This window comes from Chiloscyllium punctatum, chromosome 27, assembly GCF_047496795.1.
Source record: "Chiloscyllium punctatum isolate Juve2018m chromosome 27, sChiPun1.3, whole genome shotgun sequence".
Classification (NCBI taxonomy): Eukaryota; Metazoa; Chordata; class Chondrichthyes; order Orectolobiformes; family Hemiscylliidae; genus Chiloscyllium; species Chiloscyllium punctatum.
Window position 1 is genome coordinate 25,734,928 of NC_092765.1, and position 24,531 is coordinate 25,759,458.

The following is a 24,531-nucleotide window of genomic DNA, read 5'->3' on the forward strand; positions in this document are numbered from 1 at the left end:
TACATTCTTCTGTCCGCAACTAATATGTTGAAGAAATGATTAGCAAAGTTTGTCAAGTTCAACCTGCCCTTCACCAATGCCTGCTGCTGCAGAACATTTTCAAGGTGTTCAACTAATCAAAACTTAACTTGAGTTCAATAACACCCTGACAGCAGACATCTGGCCGACTATTTTGTCATTTATTGGTTTTCATCTCTCACCTTTCTTAAATGGCAGAGTGACTGGCAACAATCCGACAAAATGTTCCTGGAAGCTAAAGAGCTTTGAACATTTTCAATTAGGACATCTGTAATATTCTCATCAATTCATTTAAAACCTTTGGATTGAAACCATCTGATCCTGGGAATATGTCACTGCTTGGTGTCATTATTTACTTCATTATACTGTTTGTGTTAACTTTGGGAAATCCCTGTTACTGATTCAGCATTAGATTGATTAGGATCGTTCTATTGTTATTAGGTCATTTTATTTCCTTTTTTATTGATAATATTGCAGTTATTAGTCTTTAAAGGATCTAGATTGCATCTGAACCTTTTCCTAATGTAACTAGAAGAAAAATTGTGTTTATTTTGATATCCCATTCCTACTACTTTCTATTGTTCTTACTATGTTTTGTTACCATTTTCTGCTGTTTGGATCTTTTTTATAATTTGCCAGAATCATGGTTACTTGTGTTGCTTTTCCTTTTAACTTTATGTTGCTACTTCCCTGTTTAGTCATCCATGGCTGTTTTCCTTTTCGAGAATTAGAATCTTACCCAATTTAGAACAATAACTGCTTCAGTCTCACATTGAGTCTTTTTAGAAGGTCTCCTAATTTTGTCCTTTTGCCCAGATATGTCCACTTTCCTGTGGAAGGACTTATCTCATTGCATCTGTCGCATTTACTCCCAGCTCAGCTGCTGTCAGCTTACTTCGCAAGGACTAGGGATTCAACCTTGACTTTTCATCTTCTGTCCAAGTTGCTTAAACAGCACATTTACAGTTCAGAACATTTACTGCCCATGAACTACTAAGGTTAACTAACCTAGATATTCAGCCTGACATTTGCAATATCATTCAACAGTAATTAATCTCTGCAAAAGCACTACTTGCTCTTCAGAGAAACTAATTAGAACACAAATGGGAATTTTTAGAATAATTTATGATTGAAATGGAGACAATTTAAAAATAGAAGCCGGATCCCTACAACAACTTGAAGTGTATGATTCACCTGCCATAGGTGGAAACTATTACATTCAAATTGTACTAGGAAGCACTAAAAAGGTGAGACCAGAGAAAGCCACCTTTCAAAATATCAAGTAATAATGACAGGTCAGAATCCCAGAGCATTATCAGCATTTTTACTTTTATTTCCAAAAACATGCACAAAGTTTTTTAATAAAATAAAGAGGGTCACCTCAGTTAAACAAAAACTGCAATGTAAATTCAATAACAGCCTAACAGAGTCCTGTGGGAAGCCATATTTGTAAAGTGTGAAGAATACTTCAAATCAGTGGAGACTCACTGAGACTGTTACCTGGTATGGTGATGAAATATCTGAAATTGAACCTTCCAGCTCAGTGCGCAAACTCACATCCAGGGGAGATATTTAAAAAGAAGCAATCACTAGGGGGTTGGCTCAGAATCCAAATTTGAACGGATGTATTAAGTAACCTGGGTGTAACCCAACGGAAGTTTTCAGCATCTCACCTGCTCGTATGGGGGAACAAGAATGATACCACCAAACCATAAAAACAAAGATCAAGTCCTATAGCCAGGAGTACCCCCATATCTGGGATAAAGAAGTAGATTTCCTACTGTTCACCACCAGGGAACCCAAAGAGTTTACCGGTTCTACTCTGTTAATCTGTTTGAAATAGCTTATGGGCGCCATGTGCAAAAGCCCCTCTACAACTCTCAGAAAGGATTTTGGAACCAGAGCAGGGAATCTCCATGTGATACAATGTAGCAGAGTTCCAAGAGCAGCCTTGTGAGTCTGCGAAGTGGCCTAAGAACACTTGGAATTCTCACAGGGATGAAACAAAAGGGAGCCAGACATGCCAAAGTCCAAACCTTTCAGCCAGAAGACTACATGTTAGTGCTCCTACCTTTCTCAGGTGAATCCATAAAGGCCCCATCCAGTGAGTAGGGGAGGTGAGTTATCAGACCAAGACCCTAGGCTATGAAAAATTCAAAGGCTTCATCTTGCCAATATAATAAAGCAATGCCTGTACTGTGAAAGGTCAAGCAGCTAACATTGCCACTAACCTGGAAGGTGAGGGTAGCAGTAGAAATGAAGTTAGCGGAAAATGTAGGGAAGGCCCTCATTGACCCCTCTACAATCTGGTTAATTAATACAGAAATAGCAACAAATTTATACTCCTTAAATACCCACCTCGGTGCAGAAAAGTGAGCAGATTTAGTTAAACCGCTTACTGCAGTCAACAGCTCATACAGAGGCAAGCCAGAATGAACCACTCTAGATAAACCACATAGATTGACATGGTGTAGATGTGGGAGAGGCCCCTCCATAGGATGATCTCAGATTCTGGAGGAAGTTAAATACATACCGGATCACAAACTGATCCAGCATGGCAACAAAGCTAGAGGTCCTCAGTTGTTATTCGTGCCCTGGCCTGTTGGCTCTACAAGGCTTTGCATTGACTACTGAAAATGCAGTGTCCACAGCCTTTTACTATCTGAAACCCCAATGGGAGACTGCATAAACTGGGAAGGGGTAGCAGCCTACATTATCAAGATAGATTTAATCAAGCAATACTGACAGTTTCTCTTGACGGCCCACACAAATAAAATATCCACCATTTTGAAGCCAGATGGGTTATATCCACAGCCAAAGGGACACTGAAATGTCTCAACCATGTTTCAAGGGTTGCTGAACCAGATAGTGGCAGGGTTATCTAATTGCAAAGTGTACTTAGACAATGTTCTAGTGTACAGCAACACTTGAGAAAAGTACTTAGAGCAATTGGGAACCCTGTTGCAAGAAAATGCAATCAGCTGACCTGGTGAGCCATCTTGCAAACAGCAAGTTTGTTAAGGCCCAAGTGATCAATTTAGTGGTCAAGGGTAAACAGCACAGTTCCCCGTTCCTACAACAAAATGGGAAATTAAAAGGCTCTTCCTAGGAATGTATGAACGTTTCGTGCCAAACACCAGTATAGTAGCCATGCTACTGACAGACCCATTACAGAAGAGAGTCACAGGTAGACTGAGAAATACTAGGCAACTTTTGAAAAGTGGAATGCCACTTCAATATCTACAGCTCCAAACTTTAACCAAATATTTAAAACGGATGTCGCGATATGAGTGATATCGGGGAGGAAGCTGTTCTCCTTCCTGAAGGTGAATCCAAAATAGAGGGGCCAATCAGGTCCTTCCTCAAAAACTAAACAGGCATCAGAAAGCGTATTCCACAGCTGAGAAAAAGAAAGCTGTAGTTTATTACTGGCTGTTGCTAACTCGCTCTTGAAATATGTCCAAGGCATGTACAGAGAGACCACTGTCGTTACTGATCATAACCCTTGACTTTTGTGGGAATGTTAAATGCACGGAACACCAGGTTATTTGACTGGAGCTTCTTCCTTCAAAGACACCAAATCACTCATTTCCCCAGGAAATTTACTGTGTTTCAAGATGTCATAGACAGAACTTAGAGACACCTACTTAGAACCAAAAAGCTAATTGTTCAAGGCTGGAGGAATGAATGTGTGTAGGTCAGCTTGTTTATATATTTTTTTAAAATCTCTCCTTGTAATAAAATGGGAATGGATCTCATTATGGTATTGTGGCTACGGATCAAAATCTTGAAGTGTTCAGAGATGATTTTACTTTTAATTCCAAGTCAACACATAACACACTGATCACACTGGTTGGCATGCACAAAACATCAGAGGAACCTTGGAGCATGAGACTTAGACAGAATGTTGGTGCAGGGCACCATTAACTGCATCATGTTGTGCTGAGAGGACCATAATGCACTGCAGCAGAGTTCATCAATAGGAAGGAATTCCATCCTATCATTCCTACTTAAGTAATGTCTCCTACATGACAACAATTGATTCACATCAAAAGATGAGCTCTGGTATTAACTGCATGTTTAATATAGTCAAATGATTTATAAATTGTCACAATGACAGATTAGAACCCAAAATTGCTTATAGATACATTGAACTTTTAGACAAGGCATGTCTTTCTCAAAAAAAGGCTGACATCCAAGCCTGGCTGATAATGTAATTTCTATGAAAGGAATTTACAGAGCGCTGAAAAATTCTCTTTGTGAACCTCATAATGTCATACCTTGTACTGTATCAAGGAAGCTTCAAAAGATAGAGACTTCAAAACACAGAAGTGCAAGGAAATCTCATCTTAACAGGAAAATATCTTCTGTGGGTTGTATTCCAGACAACGGACATGAGTCAAAAAACATATTTGTGCTTTACCTTTCTGAGAAAATAGAAGTCACAAGTCACACAACACCAGATTATAGTCCAGCAGATTTATTTGAAATCACAAGCTTTTGAAGCATTTGACAAAGGGGTTATGCTCTAATAGCTTGTGGTTTCAAAGAAACTTGTTGGACTGTAAGCTGGTGTCGTGTGACTTCTGACTTTGTCCACCCCAGTCTAACACCAGCACCTCAAGAAAATAGAAAAATTGAAACAACCGCAAAGCCTGGCTTGTGTATATGAATGTGCTGATATGCTAGTGAGGACCAGTGTGTTGTAACATTGAAGCTTGAGAACACCCACTAGACAGTCCCGCACTCCAGATAGAAAGAAAAAACAATCACCTTGAGTGTCAAAAGTCGGTCAATCAGCCAGTCATGGACAAAAGGGAAACAAGGCAAAACATTTCAGCTAACCTGGAAAGCCAAGAATCTCAAAATCGACTATTCAGCTACCAATGACCATGTTACGAGCATCCTCCAGTGTAACAGTTTCAACCTTTCACTACCTATTCTTCATTAGCAATCCAGTGACTGATCCATACATCTTAACTTGTACTCTTTTCAGGGCTCATTTCTCACTTCTAATCTGTGCACGTGTGAGTTGCATTATTACTTATTTTCCTGTTCAGTAACTAATAAAATTCACTTTTTCTTTAACACAAGAAAGCTTGAGTAAATTGGCTCCTTTTGAAACGTAAATTAATTTGGGAACTGGAGAAAGGTATCCAGAAGGATTCTATTAATTCAGCCTTGCTGCAATCAACCAAGGGGATTGGTGAGTATAGAAAAGGAGCCCTTCCCATCCGGAAGCACAAGAATTTTGGGTATATCATCCAGATTCGTAATGAATTGGGGAACCTTACATGGATAGAGGGGCTAGCAGTAACAAAATACAACTGTTATTTATCACTTAAATCCCTTCCCATTACTAAAAGGAAACAGATTGCTGATGGGATTACAAAACAGTAGTTGGAAAAGCCAAACACCAGCTGGTTGTTGTTCAAAGGCTCCCCATTACTGAAGAGGCTAGTAACTGAGTGAAGTTTTAAGTCCACTGTCAAATCCTAGAGCAACATTGATTGCAGGTAGCCCAGCAAAGACAAGCTGATTGATTAAGAAGGACAAACTGCACCAAACTGAGTACTGGCTTCATCATGGCTGAAGCTTCCTTAAAGACAAGTATAATTTGGGGCTTTCATGTGCTGTATTGTAGAGGTCAGATAAACTGCAGGTCATTGAGAACATCACAATGTTGCCATTCATCCAGAGTTTTAGTGCACACAGTCCATCTACAAACACCAGCAACCAGGTGACAAGGCTAAGAAGCTTAGTCAATATCCCTGATAGAACACTGTCATAAGGATTCAACATATTAAGTTAAGGAAATTTTAAAAATTGAATGTCCATTTTCAAATCACTGTCTGGTAGATCAAAAGATATCGTTATCTGTTAACCCTTCAGAAAAGAAAATGCAGTACTGGTGGCAACAATCTGTTTTGCTGTGCTTTTTACCCTCAGGACCCTAGGTTCAAATTGAAAGCAAGAAAATGAGGTTATAATTTCCTTTGTTGTTAAGTGTGAAAATGAGCTTGTAAAACTATCATCCAGACACCATACAGCAGAAAACAAACTGCATGCAAAAGCTAATTGGCACTAACTGTATAGTCTCACTCACAGAGTGCATACCATACTCTTCAGAAATCTCATCCTGTTGTAGGAGTGGAGTTGAGGCTGATTGAGAGGACAGTTCAGCACTGCATTTAACCCATGCTCTAGACTGTGACTGTGTTTCAATATTGTTCAATTTTCAGCACAATCTTGTTTCGCATCAAGGAGCAAGAAGCCCATCCTAAAGTAATGTGAAACCAGAGATAGAGACAGAGACAATCAGCTGCAGTAGCTGCAGTGTAGTATTTCATTGCCAGGCACTTAACAGGGCAGGGTTGCAGTTGCCTTCCAACATTTTGTTGCTGTCACAGAGAGACATTTGGAAGATGAATAGTGGTGTGCAAAAATGGCAGGGAAATAAATGGGCTGTTCTGTAGTGACTGTTTCTATGATTGTCTGTGGATGTTAATTGTACAGATCAATCAGAGCGAGCTATGTGCACTTGCGTCTAATTAAGAAAGGCTGCAACAGAGAAGAAATACTGACTAATAAATCCCCATACAAAAACTAACAAAGACAATGTAAGAAGGGAACACAAGCACATCAACCCTGTTATTATAGTTGTATGATCTGAGTGCTCACGCTGCTCATTTTTAAGAATGTTTGCTCACAAGCTTTTAAAGTTTTAAAACAACCAACATAATAGGAAAGATCCCAAAATTCTAAGCAAAATTGTGGAAGAAAGATTATTCTGAAACATCCTGTGATAGAGCTAATTTTGAATTTCAAAAAGGACAGCTAGCAAGATTTTGTTGCTGGTTTTTGTCAGGTGAAAATAGATTCTGTATAGTGTATCATTAAGCATTTATGTATTACAGGTATTTTGAGGCTGAGTAAAACTGAAGTTCTATTACAGAAATTGGTTTGCATGTTTCAGACAAAACTGATTTTCTAGCACAGCTCTGCCTTATTCCTCTTGAGCACGTCTGCCAATTTAAACATAATAATGAATTTTTCCTATAATGATACACAGATTCAAACTTCATAATTCATATTTTCAAATGAACTCCAAACAGGTCTGATTTTCCCCCCCGAATGATCTTGTATTTTACCTTTAGAAGTGCTAAACCAGTTTTTAAAACTATGTCAAGTTTCAAAAGTTAACTCACATCTCTGTCCCACAGAACTGTCCAGTAACAAAGTTTAAACACACGCACACACACTTTAGTGAGACTGAAACATTTTTGCGTGATGATTAATAATCCTGTCAAGAAACCAAATTAATTGCATTGCTCTGATCATGTCAAAATATGTGTTTTAATGATCGCAGCTCAATTCAAAACAATTGATCTATTAAGGAGGACAATATTTTTCTCTCCTTGCAAGACTGTCAGAATTCTGTCACTTTTTTCTTTTTTAACAATTAGTGTGTGGGATATGTGCATTGCGAGCTGTGCCAGTGTTTGTTATCCATCCCTAGTTGCCCTGGAGAAGGTGGTGGTGAGCTAGCTTCTTGAACTGCTGCTGTTCAGTTGGTCTAGGTACCTGCATAATGCTGTTAGGGAGGGACACCCTGCTGGAAGTTTTCTGAGCTATCAAGAGGTTATGATTTAAGGGAAGTAATATTAGAATGAACATATCAACTTAGATATTATATCAAGCTGTTGTAAATGTCATTTGTCATTTTGTTTTATGACGTTATTCAGAATTAGCTCCCAACAGGCTGGCTTCACATTGGAATGCTGCTCCTATAGGTGAGTGACACTTCATATACCTGCTTCAAATCTTGAAAGTGAGTGTTAGCAGACACCAGTGTCAACAGAGAAACAGCTAGGATGCTGGCAGCTAATTTCAGTGTTCATAAGCTCGGTACAAATTGGAGTTCTTGTTCCTCCTGACTCACCATGGCCCCTGTAAAATGCTCAGAAATGAATATGACCAAGTTAATCAGTGAAGCCATCCATTGTCGAACAGCTGGCTAGCACAAATCTTCTAGGCACAAAAACAAAGACAGACCCCTCGAATGGGTGGGCAATTGCCATCTTTGAAAAATTCTCCCAGATAAAAATGCACTCCCAGACCCTTCTTGAAACGGAGCATGGCTTGGAGAATGGATGCAAGGTTGTCCTCAAAGACATCTGCAATAGCCTTCTTTGAAGGTCAGCAGCCTTCCTCCAACCCCTGGAATAGTGGTGTATAGGAGCATTAAGATGGGTAATAGCTTATGGAAGACAGCTACTAAAGGGTGATGAAGGGCTTTTGCCCAAAATGTCAATTCTTCTGCTCCTCAGATGCTTTTCCAGCACCACACTATCAACTCTAATCTCCAGCATCTGCAGTCCTCACTTTCGCTTAACTACGAAAGAAGTGTAGAGGGGCGAATATTGGCCTTTGTATGCACCATAAGGGTTTGGGTATGTAACCACAACGTAGACTCATCATCGATAATAATCGCACCACCCCCTTCCATTACCTCTTGCTACCTCTGCATTTGCAAGCTCTGAGATAAAGGACAAGGGTGTGAGGGTGTAATGTTCATGCTAAGTACATTGAGAACAGAGGTAAAGCATATGAATGTCCATTAAACGCCCAACTGGTAAAATGTTTTGGTATGTAAGCACAGGAAGTGAGTAAATTGAATATTGTTTGAAGCTGTTTGGATGGGCTATTTGAAAATTCACTGATTTTGATAAGTATCATGAGTCACTGAACTTCCTGCAGCACTGCACCCAGGTCCTTATGACTTGATTGCTGATATTGAACATTGCAGTCAGTTCCTGCTGACTCTTATCTTGCACCTTATCTGCATTCTACCTCCTTTTCCAGAGGTGCAGAGTCACTTGCATCAGTCAAGCCAGAATGCAGCTCCGCTTTCAGATACCTTTGTACAGAAATGGTGTGCAGGGATATGGGGAAAATGCAGGAGTTTGGCATTCAGTAACAGAAGCGGTTTAAGCACTATGGGCCAAATGGCCTCGATCTGCACCGTAACAATTCGGTGTTGTTGCCTTGCTTAAGTTTTACTCGTCTCTCATGATATTGCCCTACCAAACTCACCATGATGCACCCTGTCAATCCATACTAGGTGCCTGACGAATGCAGCAATCATTAATAAGAGCTGACAGCAAGCAGTTTGCTTATGGCCTGCATCACAAACAAGCTAACGCTCATTTTCAGGGGCCATGGAGTTTAATTCCATCTGCAAAAATAATGACTAAAATTTAACACAGCTGATTAAATGAAGACTGCAAGGTAAGGTGGATGTGACAAACCAGTCATTAAGTGGAACTCAATCTAGTCAGATTTTTACATCACTGATAGTTATAACCACTTTTCAAGCTATGAAATAACCAGACAAGCTCTGACTGCCTACGACATGATGTTACTGTTAGTTCAGATGAAGGAATGGAGAGATATGACTCCCATCTCAGGATATTGCCACATCACTGGTTCACCTCTGACCCTTCTCTGCTCCCAGCTGGTGAAAACAGCTTTCGTTTGAACTGTGCCAACATTTCCTGGAATTGCCAGAGTTTACCGCACTTCATTAAGGAGCAAAAAACTGTCTTGAATTTACAGCAAAAGGAGGAGGATTTTAAACTAATCATAATAAGTACTGACATCACATGATCTATGTAAAACAACTACAATATACACACTGTCAAACAGCTTTCTGGCATCAGATATAAAATTAGCATTGTGCTACAAAATGTAAATAGAGCATTATACAGACCATAGCAGGCCTCCAATCAGGCAGGTTCTTTCATCTACTTCAGAAAGCACTGCAGTGCTACTGTGAAATTCTGTTTGCTTGCGTTAACTCAACTGCCTTCATTAACAAAGCCACTGCCTTTGTGTGAAACTAGGCCAAAGAGGCCACAAAAGGGTCTGTGCTTAACCTCAAGGCTGGAAAAAGTTGCTATGCCTGGTATCCCTGTGTGAGGCTTCTTGTCCTGTAAGTCCTGGAGAAAGTTAGTCACTGTAGGGGTAATGTTGGGAATAGCATTAAACAGATATTAGAGCTGCAAACAATAAAAGAATGCCTGTAATTATGGGTGACTTCAACCTGCATATGGATTGGGTAAATCAAATTGGTAACAATACAGTAGAAGAGGAATTTCTGGACTGTATTGGCGATGGTTTTCTGGACTAATACTTTGAGGAATCAATGTGAGAAGTGGCTGTCCCAGACTGGTGTTATGCAAAGATAAAGGAATAAACTGGTAATCTAGTTGTGTAAGGCCCCTTAGGAATGAGTGACCATAATATGGTAGAATTCTTCATCAAGATGGAGAGTGCTGGGGTTGATTCTGCACTTAAGCTCCTGAGTCTTAATAGAGGAAATAAAGATTGCCTGAGGCGCAAATTGAGTCTGAATGATTGGGGAACGCTACTTCAAGGGATGATGGCGAAAAGACAATGGCAAAATGTAACATCTCCAAATTTGCAAAACTGGGTGTGAGAATAAGCTCAGAGGGGGCTGCAGAGATCCTTCAGTGCAATTTGGACAGGCTAGCAGATGCAATATAATGTGGATAAATGTGATATTATCCACTTTGTTAGGAAAAAGGAAGGCAGATTATTACCAGAATGGCTATAAATGGAAAGGGAGGAATGTGTACCAGGCCCTGGATGTCCTTGGTATAATAGTCACTGAAATGAAGCACTGGATTAGTGGTGCTGGAAGAGCACAGCAGTTCAGGCAGCATCCAATGAGCAGAGAAATCGACGTTTCGGGCAAAAGCCCTTCATCAGGAGCCTCTCCCACTGAAATGAAGCATGCAGGTGCAGCAAGTGGTGAAGAAAACATATGGCATGTTGGTGTTCATAGTGAGATGATATGAGTACAAGAGCAGGGATGTCTTGCAGTAATTATACAGGGCCTTGGTGAGACCACACCTGGAAAGTTGTATGCAGTTTTAGTCTCCTTTTCTGATGAAAGATGTTCTTGCTTGAGGGAAAGCAGCAAAGGTGCTGACTGATTCCTGGGATGGTGGGACAGATATGTGAAAAGAGGTTGAATCAGGATTATATTGTGTTCCAAAGTATAAAAGGGGGGAATCGCATAGTAATGTATAAAATTTTAATATTGACAACATAGATACAAGTGGGGGAGGCCAGAGTCAGGGGGTCATAGTCTAAGCATACAGGGTAAACTACTAATAACTGAGATGAGGAGAAATTTCATCACCCAGAGAGTGGTGAGGCTACAGAAATCATTATTCAAGAAAGTAGTTGAGGCCAAAACATTGTTTAATTTCAAGAGGAGCTGATATAGGGCTTAGGGATAAAGGCAGCAAAGGATATAGGGGAAAAGCAGAAACAGGCAATTGAGTTGGATGATCAGCCATAATCATAATGAATGGTGGAGCAGACTCAAAGGGCAGAGTGACCTACTCCTCCTCTTATTTCTATGTATTATTTTACTTAATTATAATTATAGATTGAACTGAATCATCATAAAAGTCTTTCAGTTCTGACTTGCTACAAGATCATTCCAAACAGGAGTCCATTCACACAAATGTCAATGTGTTTGTTCACTTCATAACATTAAGCACCAAATAGTAATGATCAATAAAGACCATGGACCAGCCTGTTCACTCTGGAATATCATGTCATACTTCTGGCTAACTGAAGTTCTTTTGCTGTCTTCTTTTCACATATCTGGCTGCTAAGAGTTACTGCTTCTTAATTCTTGCTAGTGTTATTTCTGTGCAAGGTAAGTGGCTTCCTTGATTGATCTACCAATGCATGAACAGCGCATGCAATCAATCTTGGACTGGAACTCCATCCCTCACAGCACTGTGGGTGTACCTGCACCAAATGGACTACCATGGTTCAAAAGGAGAGTTCATCACCTTTTCTCAAGGGCACCTAGGGAAGAACAATAAATGCTAGTCCAGCCAGTGAGGCCAATATCCACGAATCAAAATAATTTGATGGTCTAAAAATACCTTCTGCCTTATACTGACTACTTTAACTTTGTTGTACCATTTTTCAGAAACTGAACATGTCATTCTTCAGTATATCCCATCATGCATTTAGTCACTTTACATGTCTGTGATGAACTGTCCAACAATTCATTGACTTAAGTCTTAGAGTAAAGTTAACTTGAAAACTCCAGACATTACAAATTCCTGACTGTTTTCCAAAGACGCCTACTTGAAAAGATGTGCAGATGTCATCAAGCATCCACCCCCTCCACCAACAACACTCAGCAGCAGCAGTGTGTACTATTTACAAGATGCACTGCAGAAATTCCCCAAAGATCCTTAGACAGTGCTTTCCAAACCCATGCCCATTTCCATTTAGAAGGAAAATGGCAACAGATACTTGGGAACACCACCACCTGCAAGTTCCCCTCCAAGGCACTTATCATCCTGATTTGGAACTATATCATAGTTCCTTCACTGCCGCTGGGTCAAAGTCCCGGAATTCCCTTCTGAATCACATTGTGAGTCTACCTATAGCACCTGGACTGCAGTAGTTCAAGAAGGCAGCTCACCAACAGCTTCTTTAGTGCAACTAGGGATGGGTCATAAATACTGGGTAAAAGTGAGGACTGCAGATGCTGGAGATTAGAGTCGAGAGTGTGGTGCTGGAAAAGCACAGCCAGTCAGGCAGCATCCAAGGAGCAGGAGAGTCAATGTTTTGATCATGAGCTCTTCATCAGGAATGAGGGAGTGACCCAAGAGAGCTGAGAGATAAATGTGGGGGGTGGGGAATGGTGCTGGGGGCGGGGAAGGTAGCTGGGAATGCAATAGGTAGATGAAGGTGGGGGGGGGTGAAGGTGATAGATTGGAAAGGAGGGTGGACTGGATAGGTGGGAATGAAGATGGACAGGTAAGACAGTTCAAGAGGGCAGTGCCAAGTTGGAGGGTTAGATCTGGGATAAGGCGGGGGGGAGAGGAAATGAGGAAATTGGTGAAATCCACATTGATCCCATGTAGTTGGAGGATCCAGTTATAACACAGGGTAAACGGCAAGAAGTGCAAAACCTGCGGTGGCAGGGGAAGGTGTCAGGAGTGGAGAGGGTTGGTGGGGGGCATGGACCTAACAAGGGAGCCCTGGTTGGGGGCGGGGGGTTGGTTTCTCCGGAACGCAGATAGGGGTGGGGAGGGAAATATATCCCTGGTGGTGGAATCTGTTTGTATGTATCAGAAATGGCGGAGGATGATGAGTGTATCCAGAGGTTGGTGGGGTGGATGGTGAGAACCGGGGGATTCTGTCCTGTTGCAATTGGAGAGTTGGGGTTCAAGGGTGGAGGTGTAGGAGGTGGAGGAGATGTGCTGGAGGGCATTGTCAACCACCTGGGAGGGGAAATTGTGATCTTTGAAGAAGGAGACCATCTGGTGTGCTCTATGGTGGAATTGGTCCTCCTGGGAACAGATGCAGTGGAGGCGGAGGAATTGGGAGTAAGGGATAGCATTTCTACAGGAGGCAGGGTGGGAGGAGTTGTAGTCCAGGTGGCTGTGGGAGTCAATGGGTTTAAAGTTGATGTCGGTATTGAGTCAGTCACTGGCAATAGAGATGGAGAGGTCCAGGAAGGGGAGGGAGGTGTCTGAGATAGTCCAAGTGAACTTGAGGTCAGGGTACAATGTGTTAGTAAAGTTGATGAACTGTTCAACCTCCTCATGGGAACATGAGATGGCGCCAATACAGTCATCGATGTAGCAGAGGAAAACATGGGGGATGGTGCCAATGTAACTGCGGAAGATGGACTGTTCCACATCCCCGGCAATGAGGCAGGCATAGCTGGGGCCCATGGCTATCCCTATGGTCTGAAGGAAGTGGGACAATTCAAAGGAGAAATTGTTGAGGAGGAGGACCAGTTCAGCCAATCGAATAAGTGTGTCAGTGGAAGAGGAAGAAACAGAGGGCTTTGAGACCTTTGTCATGGTAAATGGATGTGTACAGGGACTGGATGTCCATGGTGAAGATGAGGTGTTGGGGGCCAGGGAAACAAAAATCATTGAGGAGGTGGAGGTCATGGGTGGTGTCCTGAATGTATGTGGGGAGATCCTGGACCAGGGGGAACAGGACAGTGTCAAGGCATGCAGAGATAAGTTTGGTGGGGCAGGAGCAGTCTGAGATGATGGGTCACCTGGGCAGTCAGTGAAGCTTGGGTAGGAGATAGAATGGGCAGAGCAGAGTTCCCAACTATGAGGTTGGAAGCTGTCGATGGGAGATCTGCTGAGGTGATGAGGTTGTGGATGGTCTGGGAGATGATGGTTTGGTGATGGGAGATGAGGTCATGGGCAAGGGGACAATAGGAGAAGGTGTCAATGAGTTGGCGCCTGGCTTCAGCGGTGTAGAGGTTGGTGTGTCAACCCGCCAATGAGCATCCCCACCCTTGTCTGCTGGTTTGATGGTGAGGTTGGGGTTGGAGCAGAGGAAGCAGAGGGCTGCGCATTGTGAGGGTGTGGGGTTGGAATGGGTGAGATGGGTGGACAGGTTGAGCGGTAGTTGGACATGAAGAGATCGAGGACAGGTAACAGACCAGCACAGGGTGAGCACAGTACAAGGTAATGAAAGGTTTTGACAGCATGAAATGCTCAGGTCAGTTTGTCACTGCATTTTAGAGACGACAGTGGTAATAGAAGAATGGAACTGTACCCTCGGTGAGGAAGTTGGTGAAGAACCAAAGGAAGGGGCTCAGCTAAGAATGCATTGGAGATGTCAACTCTTGAGATGGTGAAAATATAGTCCAAGATTTTAGTTGTGAAGAAGGACAGATAAGGGCATATGACAGTATTTTTGCCTTTTTTAAAAAGAACAGGTTTAGCAGCACAGCAGGCGAGGTTGGATTTGGGATTAAGTGGAATGTCAAGGTTCCAGATCTTCCAATTAGGGCTGAGCTAACAGATGTGAAGCTGGTGGAGTCAGCCATAAATTATATATTATTTATGTATTTAATTCTTTGCACATGGCGGATGTTAACTGCGGATTCACTTGTGGCTCCTATGAGTAGTTACAGGTGGAGCCTGAGTGTTTCAATTGCTCGAGAATGTGCTGCTCAGTAGTAGATTCTGAGTTCAAGTCCTACTACAGAGTAAGTTGGTCATCCACTAATCATTTGTGTGGTTAAAACCTTTCACTTATTTGAGTGGCTCCCCTTTGAAATGGACTGCTTAATTGGGAATGGTTTTCACAAAAGAGGTGTAACAGAACAGACAAACTGTGCCAGCTGGGTTAGGAGATGCAAATTTGTAATATGAAACTCTTATAAATAAAAGCTTATAAAATGTTTGAAGATTGGCTCTGGTCTTGTCCTTCACTATTAGAGTTTGTGAATTACAAGATAAAGGCCAGAGGTAGCGAATGTATCTTGAGAAGAAATGCATCCCTAGGATACACCAGGGCATTGTCTAAAGTAATAGTTTGCATTAAACTCCATCCAATCTGCTGGTTTCCTCCCACAGTCTGAAGGTGTGCAGGTTAGGTGAATTGGCCCTGTTAAAATTGCCCATAGTGTTCAGTGATGTGTAGGTTAGGTGTTTTAGTTTGGGGTAAATGGAGAGCAGTAGGGGAATGGGTCTGGATGGGTTACTCTTCGGAGGGTCGGTGAGGACTTGTTGGGCCGAAGGGCCTGTTTCCACACTGTAGGGATTCTATATCTATATCTTATATCTATATCTATATCACTTTTGACTGGGGAAATCAGCAGAAAAGCTTCAGATCTTGAAGGGGACAGATGTGTCATTAATATCTTCTACTAGTCTTAATAACAATGTCTAACTAGCTAAAAGTTCTTTCAGCCAGTCTGTTTGGACAAGTTATGACACACCTCTGGGGCATGTGGGAGTTGAACCTAGATCTTCTGGCCAGAGATAGGGACACTACCACTGTGCTACACTTGCTCTTGTACCCAATTGTTATTATGCAACAATTATAACTTTTAAGACAAGAGCCTTTCTTGTTAATACTCATTAGTTACTGTTCCTCCAACACTTAAAACCATACAGGCAAATAAAGTTAAATATAAAATATGGAGAAACTCAGCAAATGACGCTGCCAGCATGTTAAATTTCTCCAGTGCTAGCTGTTTTTATTTCAGATTCCCACATCTACAGTACTTTGCTTTTATTATCAGGAAAGAGGAATGGCAATAGCATATTTCTATTGATAAATATAACACACAGGTGTTTGTAGGCGCAATGAAGGAGAAATCACTGCAGAGGAGTAGAAAATAAAGATATGGATTTAAATTACACCTTTCATGTTTCTTAAGATTTCACAACCAATGTATCACTTTGAAATGTGGAGACTGCTATAAAGCTGGCAAATACAACTTGCATACTAGGTATGATTCCAAGATACAAGTCTGGAAAGTATTGGAATACTCTCCATTTGCCTGGATGAATACAGCTTCAACATGATTCTAGAAGCTTGATACCACCGAGACAAAGAAGTCAATTTGATTGGCCACCACTATTCTAAATATTCTCTCCCTCCATCATTGACACAAATGCCAGCAGTTGTGTCCCATTTACAAAATGCATTACAGCAACTCACCACGGCTCCTCCAACAGCACCTTCCAAACCTTGATCTCTACCATCTAGAAAGACAAGAGCAGCATACCATATGAACACCATCATCTGCAAGTTCCCCTCCAAGCCACATACCATCCAAACCTGGAAGACATTTCTATTCCTTCACTGGAACTCCCCCCTTAATAGTATTGTGTATGTACCTACACCATTAGACTGCAACAGATCAAGAAGATAGCTCACCATCACCTCCTCATGGGCACTTACGGATGGACAATAAATGCTGATCGAGGCAGTGATACTCATGTGCTGTGAACAAATCAGCATGTAACATTCATTTTGCAAAGTAAGCACCTAGAGGTTTCAGTGTTGGATCCTTAATGTTCACCTGAACTAAACGTAACAGAATAGATCTCACCTGAAGGGCAGTGCTTTTAACAAAACTGCACCCACTCAGTAAGGTCTTAAAATGGCAGCCTACTACACGTATTCCAGTGTTGGAGTAGAGTTTGAATCTTGTAAATGCATGTAGCAGATGAATATTGCAATTATTTCCTCCTCTCAGTCAATATTAACATATTTTTATAGATACAATTAAATTTCAGGTCAACTTAGTTAAACCTGATTAAGAAGCTGCATTACAAAAGCATATCCTATTGGTATTTACAAACTTTGTTGCTTGGCATTAAAAGGTTTTAAACTCACTGCAATATTTTTTATTCACTTGCTGTGAATTGGTGACCATAGCTAAGGGGCTTCAGCTAGAAATCACAAAATTCTCAGCACACTTCTGCAATACGCATAAAACCTAGTCTGACACTGTGGTTCTGCTATGGATTTCTGGGAAACAGAAGCTTGCGTTCCTAAACTGTGAGACTTACTTGGGTGGAGCCAGGATATCCTCAAGGAATTCCTCAATCTTATTGACATCAGTTTTCACTTCTCCATTGAAGGTTATGAATGGGGGATGTGTTCCCGGAGCCAGATTTTGCAGGTCAGCAGGTTTCCTATTGATTCAGAAAGAAAGAAAATGTCATCAGTTCTCATTAGCAAAATAATTTGACATTCTCAATATTGCATGGAATTCATAGCGAGGGAACAGAATGCTCATGCTGCGGTTTAGGTGGAAATCTGTGCTTGTGTTTTACAAACAGGATAAGCAAGGTCACAATTGCATCACATTGTGTTCTGCTGCAGCCTCTGACTCAAAATTACTTAAAAGCTGCCTACAACACTGGCTAGATCCGTCCATTAGCAATCAGCTATTCTTCTCACTGACCAGCAACTGACAAAGGAAAAGGTAACAGTGCCAGTTAACTAAAGAAGTAAAAGAAGAGAAAAAGATGAAGAGAAGTGAAAAGATCATAAACGTAGAGAAACAGAGAAGCAAGCAAACCAAAAACAAAACCTGAAAACTCAAGAGATGAGCAGAAATAGAAAGAAAGATGGAGGGGTCATGTCACTTTCTGGGAGCAATGATGTGGACAATACACTGGTGATAGAGAATGAGTTATTCAGGGACGGTGCAGAAAATCTTTGTGAAGTTGAAAGCTTATGTATCTACATGATCGACCTGTCACAGGAACTGCACTGGAATAGTGCAGCAGAATATTAACCCAGGTCTTACACTGATAGAATACTGTTGCCTACAGATACAACATCAGTCCTATAAATTACACAAGCTCCTGAAATTTAATTTTATTTGAGACTCAAAGTTTTACAGTTATCAGCAGTTGTCATTGGTACACCAGTTAAAATTGTTGCTTTTATACCTCCTCCTGCCTGGAAATCTGTTGTCACGATGTGTCAACATTGGCCTATCTTGCTCCATTCTCACACATCCTTCTTAACCCATCTTCTGTAATCTTCATCATCCAACCATAACTAGGTAGGCCTCGCTTTCTGCTGGCCTCCACTTCACCCTCTAAAGTAGACCACTGTAAATTGACCATTCTGACTAAATGGCAGAAAGAGTAAAATTTTATTTGCTGCATTTTACTTTCAAAGAGTTCTTTTTTGCTTTTATTATTTCAAGAGCCTCTTCATTCGATTCTATTCTATTTATGGAGTTTTGAGTATTTGTCTTAGCATCCCCATTTGACAAGCCTGTATGTTTTCTCATCAATCTTCACTTATTGACCAGGTTTCTGAGGCAGACAAACAAGTAGATAGAATGCAGCGTCTCCTAAGTTTTTTTCCTTTGGAACAAGTTTGAATTTTATTGTCGTTAACGTATGCTTCATCTTCACAAAATTACTTCTGGCGCGCTCTATCCTTCCTCTAAATTTTGCATCAGATCTGCCTTTCCCTGGTCTCACTTGTTCGAAGTAGACAAATATCCCTAATTTTTTCCAATGTATTCCTTTTCACTACATAATGATTTTGTCTTTTTTGGTATTTGTACTCAATGTACATTCTAAACTTGCAGATTTTAATTGGTCGGTGATTCCTCGTCAGGCCTCCTCTGAGCATACCACAGCTTTTCATGCTCTTGCCTCCAATTTTGACCCCTGGAAGTAGATCTCATTCTCTTAACATTTGTTCTGTGTCCAGACTGAATATTTTTTGCAACAGTACACAATTTTGTTGTAGTCCTCTCTTCACTTGAAACACAGCTGACTGATGTTCTTTTACTTGTCCGATGCTCACAGTTTGCTCCCGATGTAGAGCTATGGATAAATCTCACAACTTACTGTCATTGCTCCATTTCAGCCGGATGGCTATTAATGTTTGATGATATGCATGAATAAACACTTTCTTAAGGTCTACTACATACAAGTAGAAATCCTTGCTAAGGCAGGGCAGCACGGTGGCTCAGTTGTTAGTGCTGCTGCCTCACAGCATCAGGGGATCCACGTTTGATTCAATTTTCGGGTGACTGACCATGTGAAGTTTGCACATTGTGTGTGTGTGTTTCTTCCCATTGCCCAAAGATGTATGGGTTAGGTGGATTGGCCATGCTAAATTTCCCTTAGCATCCAGGGATGTGCAGACCAGGTAGATTAGCCAAGGGAATCATAGGGGCAGGGGGGTGGGTCTGGATGAGATGCTCTTCAGAGGGCCACTGTGGACTTGATGGGCCAAATGCCTGCTTCTACACAGTAGGGATTCTTTCAATGACAATGTATGATATTTATTGAAAGTTGTTGTTAGGTTATGATTTGGAGATGCCAGAGTTAGACTGTGGTGTACAAAGTTTAAAATCACACAACACCAGGTTATAGTCCAACAGGTTTAATTGGAAGCACACTAGCTTTCGGGATCGTCGCTCTTTCATCAGGTTGTAGTCCACCTGATGAAGGAGCGACGCTCCGAAAGCTAATGTGCTTGCAATTAAACCTGTTGGACTATAACCTGGTGTTGTGTGATTTTTAACGTTGTTAGGTTAAATATTCCCTGTCTTGCTCCTGCTCCTGGTCTAGATCCAGCCTGCTTTTCATCAGTCTTGCTCCAAAGGTGTTGCTATTTATTTCAATTATGATTTTCAAGATCACTTCAATGAATTGACTCATTACAGTTCTGAAATGGTTGCACCCCATTAACTCCATTTGTTAAAACAAAAAGAACAAGATCACACTGTCCTTTCGAATCAGAAAAGTCCAAACCTCTGTGTTTGGATAGGAGACGGGGGAAGGGAAGTAACAAAGAGACACAGGGAAGTTCCTTGCTGCTGTGTTCCCCAGAATTATTTTGCATAATGTAAAAGCAAAACTAAAAGACCACTTTGCACATACTGAACATTGTGAGCGGTAATCATGAGCACATTCAAGTGGCAAACTGAAAGATCGAATATCTTGTTACTTGGGATTTACTCAATATGCCAAAATATTCATATTGAAACTAAATCTGCATATTTACTTAAAATAATGCGCTGAGAAAAGGAAAAGAAAAATCAGTTACGTTGTATAATTGGAATGAGCAAATTTTATTGGCTTCACGCTACATGAGAGCTACCGTCGTTATGTTTAAGAAAATAAATTACTATGTATTCCTGCTTGATGAATTGTTCCTCTTTGTCTCCCCTGCGAATTTTTAAATTCACAATTGTTAATCTGATTCATCGCTCTCCTGCAATAATATGTTTTTTTTAAAAAGATCAGACGGCACATGGTGTAAGGCACTGTGGCAGCTTACGTTTAAAAAGGGGAAGTAATTCAGTTTTCAAAGAAAGCATTCCAAGAGTCAGCTAAAAGTCATCAATCAAGACATGCAGGTGCACAAACAGAACCACACAGATGGTCTCCGAAAGACCATTGTTTAAAAGAATGCAGTGATTAACAAGAGGAAGTTGAATCAGATAAGATATAATAGCAGCGATTTTCCTTTCTAAGGCCTTGCTGGACCACCAGAATTTGTCACATCCGCTGATGAAATATTCCTATGACTGGCTGAGTTGCGAGGTTGTCCTGCTTTGGGTACCACTTCAGCCCAGCCCACGCCCACCAGAGCTTACAGCAGGGAATCAGGAATGGAATTAGGAATGAAGCTGCGGGCTTTGTCTTGGAGGTCACTTATAGAGTCATAGAGATGTACAGCATGGAAACAGACCCTTCGGTCCAACCTGTCCATGCTGACCAGAAATCCCAACCCAATCTAGTCCCACCTGCCAGCACCTGGCCCATATCCCTCCAAACCCTTCCTATTCATATACCCATCCAAATGCTTCTTTAATGTTGCAATTATACCAGCCTCCACCACATCCTCTGGCCGCTCATTCCATACACATACCTCTGCATGAAAAAGTTGCCCCTGAGGTCTCTTCTATATCTTTCCCCTCTCACCCTAAACCTATGCCCTCTAGTTCTGGACATCCCGACCCCAGGGAAAAGACTTTCTCTATTTATCCTATCCATGCCCCTCATAATTTTGCAAACCTCTATAAGGTCACCCCTCAGCCTCCAACGCTCCAGGGAAAACAGCCCCAGCCTGTTCAACCTCTCCCTGTAGCTCAAATCCTCTAACCCTGGCAACATCCTTGTAAATCTTTTCTGAACCCTTTCAAGATTCACAACATCTTTCTTATAGGAAGGAGACCAGATTGCACACAATATTCCAACAGTGGCCTAACCAATATCCTGTACAGCCGCAACATGACCGCCCAATTCCTGTACTCAATACTCTGACCAATAAAGGAAAGCATACCAAATGCCTTCTTCACTATCCTAGCTACCTGCGACTCCACTTTCAAGGAGCTATGAACCTGCACTCCAAGGTCTCTTTGTTCAGCAACACTCCCTAGGACCTTATCATTAAGTGTATAAGTCCTGCTAAGATTTGCTTTCCCAAAATGCAGCACCTCGCATTTATCTGAATTAAACTCCATCTGCCACTTCTCAGCCCATTGGCCCATCTGGTCCAGATCCTGTTGTAATCTGAGGTAATCCTCTTCGCTGTCCACTACACCTCCAATTTTGGTGTCATCTGCAAACTTACTAATTGTACCTCTTATGCTCGCATCCAAATCATTTATGTAAATGACAAAAGTAGAGGACCCAGCACCGATCCTTGTGGCACTCCACTGGTCACAGGCCTCCAGTCTGAAAAACAACCCTCTACCACCACCCTCTGTCTTCTACCTTTGAGCCAGTTCTGTATCCAAATGGCTAGTTCTCCCTGTATTCCGTGAGATCGAACCTTGCTAACCAGTCTCCCATGGGGAAAATGTCCAGATTACAGAGGAGGGAGTGCTGGATGGCTTGAAATGGTTAAAGGTGGATAAATCCCCAGGACATGATCAGGTGTACCCGAGAACTCTGTGGGAAGCTAGAGAAGTGATTGCTGGGCCTCTTGCTGAGATATTTGTATCATCGATAGTCACAGGTGAGGTGCTGGAAGACTGGAGGTCAAATACCTTACTGAAGTCCAGATAGATCACATCTACTGCTCTGCCCTCATCAATCTTCTTTGTTACTTCTTCAAAAAACTCAATCAAGTTTGTGAGATATGATTTCCCACACACAAAGCCATGTTGACAATCCCAAATCAGTCCTTGCCTTTCCAAATACATGTACATCCTGTCCCTCAGGATTCCCTACAACAACTTGCCCACCACCGAGGTCAGGCTCACCGGTCTATAGTTCCCCGACTTGTCTTTACTGCCCTTCTTAAACACATTTGCCAACCTCCAGTCTTCCGGCACCTCACCTGTGACTATCGATGATACAAATATCTCAGCAAGAGACCCAGCAATCACTTCTCTAGCTTCCCACAGAGTTCTCGGGTATACCTGATCATGTCCTGGGGATTTATCCACCTTTAACCATTTCAAGCCATCCAGCACTTCCTCCTCTGTAATCTGGACATTTTGCAAGATGTCACCATCTATTTCCCTACAGTCTATATCTTCCATATCCTTTTCCACAGTAAATACTGATGCAAAATATTTATTTAGTATCTCCCCCATTTTCTGTGGCTCCACACAAAGGCCACCTTGCTGATCTTTGTGGGGCCCTATTCTCTCCCTAGTTACCCTTTTGTCCTTAATATATTTGTAAAAACCCTTTGAATTCTCCTTAATTCTATTTGCCAAAGCTATCTCATGTCCCCATTTTGCCCTCCTGATTTCCCTCTTAAGTATACTCTTACTGCCTTTACACTCTAAGGATTCACTCAATCTATCCTGTCTGAACCTGACATATGCTTCCTTCTTTTTCTGAACCAAACCTTCAATTTCTTTAGTCATCCAGCATTCCCAATACTTACCAGCCTTCCCTTTCACCCTGACAGGAATATACTTTCTCTGGATTCTTGTTATCTCATTTCTGAAGGCTTCCTATTTTCCAGCCATTCCTTTACCTGCAAACATCTGCCTCCAATCAGCTTTCAAAAGTTCTTGTCTAATACCAACAAAATTGGCCTTTCTCCAATTTAGAACTTCAACTTTTAGATCTGGTCTATCATTTTCCATCACTATTTTAAAACGAATAGAATTATGGTTGCTGGCCCCAAAGTGCTCCCCCATTGACACCTCAATCACCTGCCCTGCCTTATTTCCCAAGAGTAGGTCAAGTTTTGCACCTTCTCTAGGAGGTACATCCACATACTGAATCAGAAAATTGTCTTGTACACACTTAAGAAATTCCTCTCCATCTAAACCTTTAACACTATGGCAGTCCCAGTCGATGTTTGGTAAGTTAAAATCTCCTACCATAACTACCCTATTATTCTTACAGATAACTGAGATCTCCTTACAAGTTTGTTTCTCAATTTCCCTCTGACAATCCCAATAAGGTGACCATCCCTTTCTTACTTCTCAGTTCCACCCAAATAACTTCCCTGGATGTATTTCCAGGAATATCCTCCCTCAGCACAACCTAATGCTTTCCCTTATATAAAATGCCACTCCCTCTCCTCTCTTGCCTCCCTTTCTACCCTTCCTGTAGCATTTGTATTCTGAAACATTAAGCTGCCAGTCCTGCCCATCCCCGAGCCATGTTTCTGTAATTGCTATGATATCCCAGTCCCATGTTCCTAACCATGCCCTGAGTTCATCTGCCTTCCCTGTTAGGCCCCTTGCATTGAAATAAATGCAGTTCAATTTATTAGTCCTACCTTGTTCCTGTATGCCCTGACTGTTTGACTCACTTCTGTTCTCAGCTGTACCAGGCTCAGATTAATCTCTTTCCTCACTATCTCCCTGGGTCCCAGCCCCCCACCTTACTAGTTTAAATCCTCCCAAGCAGTTCTAGCAAATTTCCCTGCCAGTATATTAGTCTCCTTCCAATTTAGGTGCAATCTGTCCTTCTTGTACAGGTCACTTCGACCCCAAAAGAGATTCCAATGATCCAAAAATGGGAATTCTTCTCCCATACACCAGGTCCTCAGCCATGCATTCATCTGCTCTATCCTCCTATTCCTGCCCTCACTAGGTCATAGCACTGGGAGTAATCCAGATATTACTACCCTTGAGGACCTCCTTTTTAAATTTTTGCCTAGCTCTCCGTAATCTCTCTTCAGAATCTCAACCTTCTCCCTTCCTATGTC

At 41.6% G+C, this 24,531-nt stretch overlaps 1 protein-coding gene across 1 annotated transcript in view; it reads right to left on the reverse strand.

Annotated features, from left to right (window-relative positions):
* Positions 1 to 24,531, reverse strand: part of clic4 (chloride intracellular channel 4) — a 149,100-nt gene that overhangs the window by 41,971 nt on the left and 82,598 nt on the right. The window contains exon 3 of the mRNA XM_072548355.1: positions 17,430 to 17,555. Within this exon, the coding sequence (XP_072404456.1) occupies positions 17,430 to 17,555 (126 nt within the window). The remainder of the gene's footprint in view (positions 1 to 17,429; positions 17,556 to 24,531) is intronic.